The 12902-nt window shown below is 39.6% G+C and overlaps 1 protein-coding gene across 1 annotated transcript in view; it reads left to right on the top strand.

Moving 5' to 3' along the window:
- Positions 1-12445, top strand: part of VWC2L (von Willebrand factor C domain containing 2 like) — a 156992-nt gene extending 144547 nt beyond the window's left edge. The window contains exon 3 of the mRNA XM_047873379.1: positions 12297-12445. Coding sequence (XP_047729335.1) covers positions 12297-12445 — 149 coding nt within the window. The remainder of the gene's footprint in view (positions 1-12296) is intronic.
- The last annotated feature ends 457 nt before the right edge of the window (positions 12446-12902 follow it).

Here is a 12902-nt window from a genome sequence, read left to right as displayed (position 1 = left end):
TTTAGTGTGTTCACTCAAGCATATTATTTTAAGGAAACAAAAATAGGTTTGCAATTTTTTCATCAATGAAGGAGGCAATTTTCAAAGATACTAAATTAGCTGTCAGAAGTAGAAAGCTTAAAGAAATTTTATATTTTTATATGAAAGTTAGACAAACTGTCATACAAGCTTTTCTAACCTGTTTCTATCCCAGAGATAAATATATACTATTTTCTTGCCAATAATAACCAACTTGTTTTTTGGAAAGTGAGGTCATTAGAGCAGCCAGAATGGTTCCAAATGCCAAGTTTCACACATGACTCTTTGATTCTCAAAGCTGTCATGTGGGTAAAAATCACTTCTCAACGAAACACAATAATGACAGCTCAGATGCTATGCTGAAACTTGAAAGTAATTGAACCATTTAACCACCATTTACTTGCTCAGAATTTCTCCTCAAGAATGACCCTGTTGCTAAAAGCCTATGTTGTTGTAGCATGATGAATTCATTGCTTTTTGGATAAACTCAGTCTATTTTGAGGCATCTTCAAAACCTCAGGCTAACTATGCTTGCTATCTTCGTAGTGCCCAAAGGTAAGGTTCTTTCTTATCCAAGCTCTGCCTTATCCTGAAGTAGTGGTTCTCAAATTTCAACCTGCATTGGAATCACCTGAAATGTTCCTTAAAGCACAGACTGTGGGTTCCCTAGCCAGAGGCTGTGATTCAGCCAGTGTCTAGTGGGGCTGGAGAATTTGCATTTCAAAGGTGTTCTCAGTGACACTGATGATCAAGGCTCACACTGAGCAACCCTGTCCTAAAGATATGCCCTTTTCCACAACAGGCAGCATTCTTTCCTACCAGATTACATAAAGATTTCCTCTGGGCCTTTAGGGACAGCTCTTTATCCTTTGGTAATTCCTTGTTGCTGTTACCAATAAAAATATCATGAAAGCCACATGTGTAATTTTAAATGTTCTAAATTTAATGTCAAATTTAATGTCAAATTCAAACAATTTTTAAGCACGTGTTTTTAATTAGCCACTTTAGAAAACTAAAAAAAGGGATGAAATAATACATTTTATTGAACCAAATATACCTCAAATATTTTCATCCAACATATAATTGACACAAAAATATTAAGCTATGAGCTTAATTTAATATTTAATAAAAATATGAGCTATTGTATTTTGGGGGGATGTTTTTATTTTGAAGAGAGAGAGCGTGCACACATGAGTGGGAGAGAAGGAAGGAGAGAGAGGAGGGAGAGAGGGAGGGAGAGAGAGAGAGAGAGAGAGAGAGAGAGAGAGAGAGAGAGAGAGAATCTTAAGCAGGCTCCACGCTCAGCATGGAGCCCTATGCTGGGCTCAATCCCAGGGTCCTGGGATCATGATCTGAGCCAAATCCAAGAGTTGGATGCTCAACCGACTGAGCCACCCAGGTGCTCCACTCACGTTTACTTCTTGCACTTACAGCACATGTCATTTTGGACTAGGGACATTTCCAATGTCTCATAGGCAGACATGGCTAGTGGCTACTGTACTACACAGCATAGCCATAAAACTTTAGAGTCAAGAAAATGAATATTAATAGTTCTGTTTGGTTTGTCCCTTTTTATGACTTTCACTACATTTCCTCACCTGATTGTCTGCTGCATTATCAATTTAATAACAGACTCTAAGGGAAAAAAGGAACCATTACGTCATTAAGTGTACACATTGATTTTAAAATGCATGCTAATGTAAGAACTCTGTTTTATACATAGAATCATGACATACTTGCACATATCATGATATGATGTACTTGTTTTTCTCCTGACACTTTGTCCTATTCATCTCTCTCCACCATCAGCAATCCCTCTCTCCAGCAAGATAATCCATGTTAACAATTTAGTATTGGTATCTCTTTAGTTTCCCTCTATCTGCATATAATCCTGGTCAAGCATACAAACAGAAGTATATCTCTATTTGTTTTATTAAAATAGGATCAATATTGTACCCACTTTGCTGTATAATCCCGTTCTTATTCAGTTACAACTCATGAAAATCTCTCCAAGTCAGTTGGAGGTTTTAATTCACTATTTTCAATAGCTACTGAAGGGTCTATGGAGCCGCACACATAATTTATTCAATATGTCCATGATTGGTGGCCATTTGCACTTATAGTGTTCTTGTTTTCAAGAAAAATACTGTAGAAGACTCAATAGATAGATGATGGATGGATGGATGGAAGGATGGACAGAAAGGTAATTCAGATGTTTAGATACACTCTCCCTATACAATGCAGTCTTTGCTAGCCTTTAATTTAGACTTTCTCCCACCATATCTGGACATTTATTTCTAACAAACAAAACCAGTCATTTTGGTTTTATAAACCAAATTATTAAATCATTTTTCTAATGAATCCTTCTATGGTCAACAGCTAGTTCATTCTAATAGGTCTCCCTTTAATTCTCCCCAGGGATGCTCCTTCTAGGTGTTCTTTTCATCTGCCTTGCTTCCTGGTAAACAGTCAACAAATCTGGGGAAATGTAGAAATGATTTTACTGTTGTATGCTTATTTACCTTGCAAAAAAATATTAATTGGCATTAATAAGATTAATTTCATCACTGATGTTCTTATTTATTAGACTAATAGACTAATAGACTATTTAATAGACTAATTAGACTAGAAATCAAAGGCCCTAGAATCCATATCCTGCCCAAAGTAGTCTATATTGTGACTCAGGTAATAATAATAATCAGAATAAATGGCAACAACATGTACTGCATGTTCATATGTGACAGGTGCTGCTCTAAGTCCTTTAATGTATTAATTCATTTGCTTTTTCAAAATCTCATAAGGTAGGCATACTTATTTCAATATTATTCCCACTTTACAGCTAGGGACACTGAGATGATACCTCTAGTAAATGACAGAAACAAGATTGAAACATAGAGGGTATGACTCCAGAGATCTAATCTCACACGTAGTAAATCACCTCATTCCTTCTTTCTTTGAACCTCAGTGTCCTCAGCTGTAAAATGGGTACAATTATACCCATTCTTCCTAATTTTAGGATTGCGGAGAGAAAAATAAAAAGTGATCTGAAAACCACTGAAAGCTCTCACAAGGGGAGGGAGTCTTATTGTAGCTTGGACAATTGGACTTTTGACAATAAGTCAATTGTTCAATTGGACAATTGAAATAGGACTATTTCATCATTTGAAGCAAAAATTGAGCAGATAAAATGTTTTATACAACAGCAAATTAAGCCATGTTCTGACCACACATCCTTCTGAAGGTGAGACTGGGCATATGTGTCCCACTAATGCAGAATTTGAACTGCTCCTGATTCTCTGAGCCTGCTGATTCTCCTGAAATTAGCCAACCTTTACCCTTATTGTGTAGCTTGACCGTGTCCTTCCACTCTCCGCTCTGCACCCGGAATTTCACTTAATTGGAGCACCAGGCTATAAATCTTACATACTTAAGGGCCAGAAAACTCTCTGGAGCTCTCACACTGAAATTTGTGTGGGAGTTCAGCAATATTGAATTTTCAAATAAAATGATTAACAGGCACCTCTAGGGCAGCCTCGAAGAAAACAATCCTTCCAGAATCTTGCCACCTTAATCTGAGGAAGCTTTTTGTTCTTAGGTTTAATAAAATGGTTGTGAGGTAACGTAGAGATGGGTGACGAAAAGCAGGCTGAGAGAGGCCTGCATTCTCTGGGCTGGAATCTCCCTTAAGCAACTTCTATCTGTCCAGGCCTGACAGGGCCATTGGAACATGTTACTGGGGAGGTTTCAGTCACTAAAATTTTAACTGCTATCAGCTCTCATTACTGTTTTGTTTTGGTTTTTTTTTTTGGTTTACAACCATTCTCTCCAAGATTTTAATAATTGAAAATGGGTACACCTGATCAGAAAGCCTATTTGCTTTTCAGTAGCATAACAACATCTATCAGATTTCATGGAGCAGAGAATTAAAATCAGTTGAAAGGAAGAACATAATCCAATCCAATTGTACCCCCAGACTGAGGCCTGCAAGCCTACTATTTGCTGAAACAATGATTTAGATGCCCTGCCAAATAAATATAGGATGTTTATGGCCTTGCACAATAGGAATCTGCCTCATTTATGCAGCAGGAAGATCATTTACAACCAATTTCTAAAAGACACCAAGCGTCAATAATAAATTTTCAAATCAAGGCCAGAAATTGCAATACTCAAAAGGGGACTATTAAGCAATATGAAGTTGTTGTCAGAAAAAGGATTTTCAGGGACACCATACCAATTTATAATCTGGAAGCATCTATAAAGTAGTCATGAGCAGCTTGGTTTTTGTAGTCACTGGGAAGGAGGAAGGTTGGCTGTAAAGAGGATCTGGGTCGACAAGCAACAAGAACAAGGCATCACCTACTGAGACATCTCAGTGCCAGGCTGGCTGCCCTCTGAGATGATCACAAGAATCGTGCTGCCTTCTCAGCCAGATCTGCTTCTTGGGAGTGACTCCTGCTTTGCAATTACGAAAAAGAGGTTGAATAAAGCTTCTGGAGGGGCCTACTTCTCTGCTCCATGTGGGGATTTCATAGCCAGGTTTTCCCCTTTACATTCGCCCTTTTGCCTATTCACCCCTTTACCTACACACACACACACACACACACACACACACACACACACACACACACTTCTCTTTCTCAAGAAACAGGAATTTAAATTCTCTAGCCTTTCCCCTCTAATACATCCTACCATATCCCAGATTCTATTAGAACTTGAAGTGAAAAGCAGCTCACAGAAAAGATTCACTTCTGGGATGGAACAGGGCAATCTGGCTGTGTATCCCAGCTCCATCCCTTACCAGCTGTGTGCCTTTCTCGAAGTCACCTGTAAACTTTCTATGCCTCCTTGTCTCTCTTATAAAAAAAAAAATGATAGTGCATGTGAGGAAGAAATAAGGTCATTCATGAAAATTCTTGCTACTTAAGAAGTAGTCGAAAAGTGCTAACTGCTGGAAGTCACGGACAGGAGAGCCGATTATGACTGCCACTGGAGGAAATAACAGTAAACATAAACAAAGACTCTCCTCAAGGAAAGCAGTCAACCAGGGGTCAGAATAGGAGAGCTGAAATGTAAGCTCTCCTGCCATGTGTTCTCTGCCTTTTATCAAGTCCCTTAATCTCTCTGAGCTTTACTTCCCTCACCTGTGCAATGATAACCACCTTACACCCTTAGGGTGAATATGAAATAAGAAAACATAAATAAACATGTTCTGTAAACCATAAAGAATTTTCCCACTCTTGGTCTGGCCCTCAACTGGTCTCGTTTACTTTCTTCAGGGAATGACTGGAAATGGCCATGTTTGTTTCTGTGCCTTTTATCTGATTCAGCCTACTCGAATATCAACAACCTGAAGGCAGAAACTTTGTCTTATTAACAACTATGTCACTCATGTTTAGAGCAATCTCGTTCTGAATGTTTATTTTGTGTTCTGATGCAAGACAAGCATATTGGCCATCAGCCTGGAAACAAACAAACTAACTTGAAACAGGTGAAATTTGCCCTCATTGACCTGTCTCTCCTCATCCATCTTAACATCAGAAATGAACGACTGCCTCCTTCCTATGACTAGGGAATCCTCTATACATAAAGAAAGCCCATTTCTCCCTAGAAAAGCTACAACTGCCAGGTAGTCGTGTTCCAGCCTCCCTTGCAGCTAGGGTACAGGCGGTTGACTAAGCTCTGTCTCCAGGATTACCTGCCGCAGACCTCAAACTGGAAGCTAGTAATTTCAAGAAGTGTGGGACCACAGCCTCTTTTCTGGCAAGACTGGTAAGAGAGGCAGCTGTGATGATGCTTCTAGCAGCATCCAGCGTCCTGGGTTGGAGATACTGATGGAGCGAGCTGCTATATCTGCACCCAAGGTGTATTTTTACTGGTTTAAATCTGTAGCATGAGTTTGGCCCTTGTTCCTGATTGTATTACCTCCAAGCTTCATTCTTTTTGGTATTCTGGATATTCTCTATATACAGCTTCCTCTAATTAGTGCATTTTAAGTTTAAATTATCTAGAAATGATTTTGTTGCTTGACGGATAGGATCCTCCTCTTCCCCAAACAGTCCACTGTCTCCATCAGATTGCATGTAATCCTGGTCCCCAAAGGGACTCCAACTAAGCTGTCCCACTAGAAATTACCCCTCCTTTTCAGCCCTCCTTCCCCCCCCCCACCCCCCAGATCAAACTGCACATTTCCTGGAACATTTTCTCTTAAGACCTTACTTTGTATAGGGATAATATGATCAATTCACTTAAGCCAATGTGTTAATTACTGACACTGACTTAATATAACTCCAGCATCTTAACAGAGACTTTTAATGCCTCAAAGCAAAGGAGAAAAGAATGTGTTTTTACTGTTACTCAGTGCCAGGGCCTGCGAGTGTTCTACTCTTTGCTATCTCTTTGTCCGGTGCCTCCATCAAGATGTATCATGTCTACTCCAACAATGGGTGCCCTATGGACCAATCATACAATGACACTGGTGCCATTTATTAAATCAATGTCTTTACTTCATGATTTTTTTTGTGATCAGTTCATTTATTTATTTTTATTTTATTTTTTTAATGTGAAATTTATTGTCAAATTGGTTTCCATACAACACCCAGTGCTCATCCCCAACAGGTGCCCTCCTCAATGCCCATCACCCACTTTCCCCTCCCTCCCACCGCTAACAACCCTCAGTTTATTCTCAGTTTTTAAGAGTCTCTTATGGTTTGCCTCCCTCCCTCTCTGTAACTTTTTCCCCCTTCCCCTCCCCCATGGTCTTCTGTTAAGTTTTCAGGATCCACATAAGAGTGAAAACGTACGGTATCTGTCTTTCTCTGTATGACTTATTTCACTTAGCCTAACACTCTCCAGTTCCATCCACATTGCTACAAAAGGCCATATTTCATTCTTGCTCATTGCCATTTACTTCATGATTAAACACATATACATGCACATGCACACACATACACACACCTCTACTTAAAATACTTCAATCGCTTCCTATTGCCAAAATAACGTCCGTGAGATTATAAAATTCCTGAATACTTAACAATTGGCTCTTGCAAGCCAGTATGAACCACCAGCTCCTGCAGACAACTGTCTTCCTGGCCACATCTTGCTACACACATCACTCTAACCCCACAGCTTTTTCTACCTGTTCATTGAGTCATACTCTCCCTCTGTCCCCACCCAAACCAAATCTTTCCATGGACCCATAGGCCAAGTTCTCTGTTACAACCTTCTACAGCTCTGTTATCCTCTTCTTCAGAACCTTATTTCAGGTTATGTATTTGTTCCTCCATGTAATCAATGTGACATTTAACACTATAAGCAAGTGAGCATCTGCAGGAGGTGTGATCAGAGTAGCAATAGACTTCCTTTTATATGTAGTTTCTATGCGCTCTTTTATGCAGGAAATCTCAGGACTTAGCAAGGAGAACTTCAGTGCCTGAGCAAATCTGCTCAGTTCTTACAACCACAAATACAGCGGCATCTATTTTCTCCTGGCTTCTTAGATTATTGAAGCAGGATGAAATCACTCCAAATGCCAGTGATCAGAAGTCTGATCACTAGATACTCTATGCAGATGCTTCATAAGCTATATCTGCAAGGTTGAAGTAGGAAGATGGGGAAAAATTATCCTGCAGGAAAGACTGAGAAGCAGGCACCTCATGACCACCTTACCAAAGCACCAGAGCATGGCCTCCCTTATAAGATTTCTTTTGAATAATTTCTATTGTGGAAAAGAAAATGTTTGCCAAAAAGGTTTTACTGTATAACTGTGTAAATTAAGTACTTAATGAAGTACAGAATAATAGGAAAACTCTGCTTCATGAAAGATCTTTTTCATGTAGATGTATCCCTAGCCTGCTTTCCCTTCTTCCTTCCCTGTTCCAGCTCCTAGTAAATATTTGAATTTCATTTCCAATTTTAATGCATCTCCAAAAATATGAATCCTTTCTGAGACTAGACCATATGGGTCCCCATTAGTTTTTGGGTTACACAGTGCTTGCCTAAGGTCACATAGATAATCAAACATAGAACCACAACTTGAACCAGGACTGCTAAGTCATAGTCCACTTTCATTCTGCTTCTTATCTGGTCTATTTCTGGTACCAGCAGGAATTTCATGCCACCCAAAGGAAAACCAAAGCTTCGCTACTCAAGCATCTTCTCCATGGGAAATTTCTTGTAGTTGTTGGATAAATTGTGTTTTCTGGAGAGTATTAGATTATACAATACATAACCAATAAATCTGATGACTATCTATAGAAAGACGGTCTCACTTATTTTTAACCATCAAGCTTCTTAACTCAGACCATGCGTCCTCAATACTAAAACCAACTAGACTTCGAGATTCTGATCAGAAGCTTAGGATCTGGGTTAATGAAAGCCAGCAGTGTGCTCCTAGACATTTGATGCCACTTCCTAGGTACATGAACTCAGCTGAGTTATTTTCTATCTCTGAGGCTCAGAGATAATGTACCTTACATGGTTTATATGGCTGAAGGTGAGAATGTGCACCTTAACATGGCTTATTGGAATGATTAAATGGCACAAATTCCTGGCATGAAGTAAGTGCTCAAGAAATTATCCCTATGTCTTGCCATTCATTGACAGAGATTTCTATACCAATATTACTAGGGCAAAGCCTGATGTATATGTAAGGTCTGACATATTAGTTCAAAAAATAATTTTGCTCCTATCATAGAACTAGACAGTTCATACTTTTTAGTGAAATAAAGATATACTGAGTTTGGAATATGTGGCAAACACAGCATTAAGCCTGACCAAAGGAAATGACAGGTATTCATTCAGTTCCTTTTTTTTTTTTTTAAGTTTATTGCGTTTATTTTGAGAGAGAGAAAGTACGAGTGGGGGAAGGGCACAGAGAGGGGGAGAGAGAGAGAGAATCCCAAGCAGGCTCCGCATTTATAGTGCAGAGCCTGCTGTGGGGCTCGAACTCACAAACTGTGAGATCATGACCTGAGCTGAAATCGGACACTTAACTGACTGAACCACCCAGGTGGCCCTTCAGTTCCTATTTTTAAGGAGCTGACAATTTCAGCTGACACATGATACCTCCTGTGTTCTTAAGGATCTCACCACACAGTTGGCAACTCGGTTCTCAGTTCTCTGAGCAATTACTGTGTGTGTGTGTGTGTGTGTGTGCGCGCGCGTGTGTGTGTGTGTGTTTCCAATTCCTTGAGAATCAATTCATCTCCATCTCCTCTTATTGTAGGTGTCTGAAGAAAGAAAGAACAGTTTGTTGCCACTCTTCACATAATAAGCCTTAATTCCCAGAGAGTTATTGAGTTATTCCTCTGTCTTCTCTTTCGAGATTAAATAATTCCAATATCTTTAACCTTTTCTCACAGGTCCTACTTGCCAGGCTTCGGTTTAATCATTTTCTCTGCTCTCCCCTGGAATCTCTCCAAGTCTTCTACACTAAATACGTTGCTTTTGCCATTGGGTTTACTCTCTTAAGAAACTTATTTTTCCACATAAACCAAAGCAAAAAGAAAGCATCCTCCCTAATAAAGAGAATAAATACAAAGATAGATTTCCTATGTAAGGAACCCATATAGGACACTCATATGCTTGAAACCAGTTACATTTGCTGTCACCACTATTAAGGAGAAAGGGACAAAACCAGAACAGTTTCTAAATAGTGCCAGCCATTGTGCTTCACAATTATCTGAATTACTTTTAAGCAGGTAATACTATTAACCACACACTTGAGGCTTTAGTTACGCTGGAAGTTCTCAGAAGCATGCTAATAAAATCATTGTTAATGAGATCAAACGGGAATTTTTGATTCTGTAAAATACCTCTGGCCGCCAAGTCGACCATCATGGTGGTTATTTATAGGCAGTGACTTTGTTCAGTCCTGGCAAAGTGCAAAGGATCTTTCTTTGCATTCTGTCCATCAGGATAAATTAATATTTTCTGTGCTGAGAAAGCAGCACATTCTAAGGGGCTCTTAAGAAATGATATAGAGAGGCTGATCAAATACACACTAATCATAGTATGACACCAACACATGCAGAAAGGAGCAGATAGGAAAACCAGACCTCTAGTAAAATATCTCTTCAAGACATGCACAGTGACTTGTCAGAAATCTTTTTTTACAAAAATCCCTCCCTCCTTTTTTCTCTTATTATGCCATTGAGATGAATCTGCCCCCTGTGAGCCACCAGAATGCCTATGCTTACACACAAATACACACATGCACTCTTAAGAATCTACTGAGAAGTTTCCAAATCCCTTCAAGAAACTGAAAAAAACCTCTTTACTAGATCATATTCTACTTGTTTCCAAGACTTCTTTGTTTTAGAACCACTATTTAGGAAAAAAAAAACTATTTTTCCTTCCCCATCTGGAAAAGTTACAAGCATACAATTGGGTGAGAAGAGTTGATTAGCAGTGGGAAGGTAGAGAGTGAAACCACTGCTTCCCTGGGGGGGGGGGGGGGGGGTGGCTTCAGGAAAACAGGTGGTAGCGGTCATCATGTTTGATTACTGAAGCTAGTTCAGCTCTGTCCAGATCCTGGCTGGCGTAGAACTAGCCAGGCTGAGAGAGGTCTGTCAACAACAGCCATGAGACAACCAGCTACATTCTGAAAAAGGCTCCAGGCCAAATTCTCTGCAGATTCCCTCTATTTTGGATCCAAAATAAATGAATGATTTCATGTGGAATTTTCCCAGGGGGGGGTGTAGCCCCAAAGACAGTTCAGTCTATCAAACAATGAGTTAAATCCTAAAACAGTGATCCTTAAATCATCAGCGGTTAGGATGGCCAGCAGCTTATAACCACAGCATCATAACAAGAAGTACCGTCGTGGGTGATGGTTTGCTAACTGTTTAACTGTCACTGATGACCCATCATATCCCTCTTACTCTTGCTGGTTGGTTCTCTGTAAGAACCATGCACAGGCACTTGCCCCAGGTGTTTGTCCAAGAGTGAAGGAAAGGCATAGGTACACGAAGGTCACTGGCTTATGTATGCACAGCTGAAGTCTGGGAGCTCTAAAACAATGGATGATTAAAGTCATAGTGTATTAAATAGATTTGTGTTGAGAAATATACATTGCAACTTCATAGCTACCATTTTTATAAAAGATTTCAATTATGAAGTGGAACTACAAAACACCCCTGATTTCATTTATTTGGTGGTAAAGATAATCTCGTAAATTCTTATCAAGCAGTAAGAAAGTGAAAGTAGAACACTGATACTGATGTGTGTTACTTTGCAATGGTTATGGAAAGTGGCCAGTAATGCTGGGTCGATAAATCATGAGTAGACACAACTCCCTCTCTTTATCCAAATTTGTACTTTGGAAACTTACACCAAATTGTTTCAAAGAAACAGCAACTTGCACCACCCCACTACAATCCATTGCATCTTGGGAAGCAATTTTTATTCCATTTGATTTTGAAAAATACTATCACCAGTACTGAATACTGGCATTTGTACCTTGGGAAGAAAGGGAAACTAAGAGAAAGGAGAGAAAGATAAGTAAAAAATTAAGATTGGTTAATTTTAAAAACATCCATCTCTACTAAGCAGGTGACATTTTAAGTAAAGCTTTTCTGAATCTGGAAAGTAAAATAAAATTCCTGCTGACTTTCAAAAGCCAACCATTTGGGTCATTCTTAAAAAAAAAAAAAAGATAGCCAGCAGATTAAAGGAGCTCCATTTATAAAAATCAAATGAACCTCCAACAAAGCTTGTTTGGGCATGAATAAATCATCTGGTCATGAATTATTTATTGTTATCAAGAAACAAGCTGGAGATTCCAGGAACTGGACTTTGGGAAGGTACTAAAGCCAGGCAATGAACAAGTTCATTGTGGCCCACCCACCATGGAAGTGAGAGGGCAGGCCACAGGGTACCATCATCTGAAGCAGACCACTCTAGACACCCTCTAGAGTTTCAGGGGATGCTTCTGCAGCATTTACACCCCAGAGCAGAAAGCAACTAGAGTTTTATCCATAGAATCATACTTTAGAAAACTGCAGTACTCAGTAACAGACGGTAAGATTGTTTTGAGCACTGTATCTTTTTTTTTTTTAAATACACATGGGGAATATGAGCTGTTTACAAGAGAGTAGAGGTTGAAAGTCTGCATTTAAAGGAGATGGCTGGAAAGTACCTCAGTAGTGAACTATGAAGAGTAGTCTGACCTACTCATTCATGGTTTTGGGGGTTGGCGTTTTTGATGGGGGTTGGGGAGGGAAGAGAAAACGGGAGCCACTCAAATTTAATCAACTAATCAACATCTATGTGTGTTCCAGGTCCAAACTGCTTTGCAGGAACTACAATAATCCCGGCTGGCATTGAAGTGAAAGTGGATGAATGTAACATCTGTCACTGTCACAACGGGGACTGGTGGAAGCCTGCTCAGTGTTCAAAACGCGAATGCCAAGGCAAGCAGACTGTGTAGAACAAATTCCCAACCGATGAGGAGTTCTTAGGAGAGGATGCTATGGCTTCCACACTGCACATGTTTGAAACAAAACAAAACAAACAAACAAACTCCTGCCAGCTACAACAGGGTCACCAGCAAAACCTTTTAGGGTTGACAAAAGTGAATATTTTGCTAAGAGGAAATTTCTCTTTCTCTCTTGCTACATAAGATCTATATAGTATATAGCTATCGAAACCGCTTTTGTAATTATCCATGCTTGATGGTGACTTGATGACTGGATTTCTGAAACAAAAAGGAAGAAACAGCCTCGTACAGGCTCCCGTTCTGGTGACACCTCTAGCCAGCCAGCTTACTGTCCGCCGATTTACTTCATGTTTATTCTTCTGTACATCCCACATGGCATTTTTCTCTTGTAGTATTTCTTTTTCTATTTAGAGCCTAAGGGGCCATATTCAACCACACAGTTTTGAGT

The sequence above is a fragment of the Prionailurus viverrinus genome, chromosome C1, assembly GCF_022837055.1.
Source record: "Prionailurus viverrinus isolate Anna chromosome C1, UM_Priviv_1.0, whole genome shotgun sequence".
Classification (NCBI taxonomy): Eukaryota; Metazoa; Chordata; class Mammalia; order Carnivora; family Felidae; genus Prionailurus; species Prionailurus viverrinus.
The sequence above is the reverse complement of the archived record's forward strand: the minus strand, read 5'-3'. Positions and strand labels throughout refer to the sequence as shown.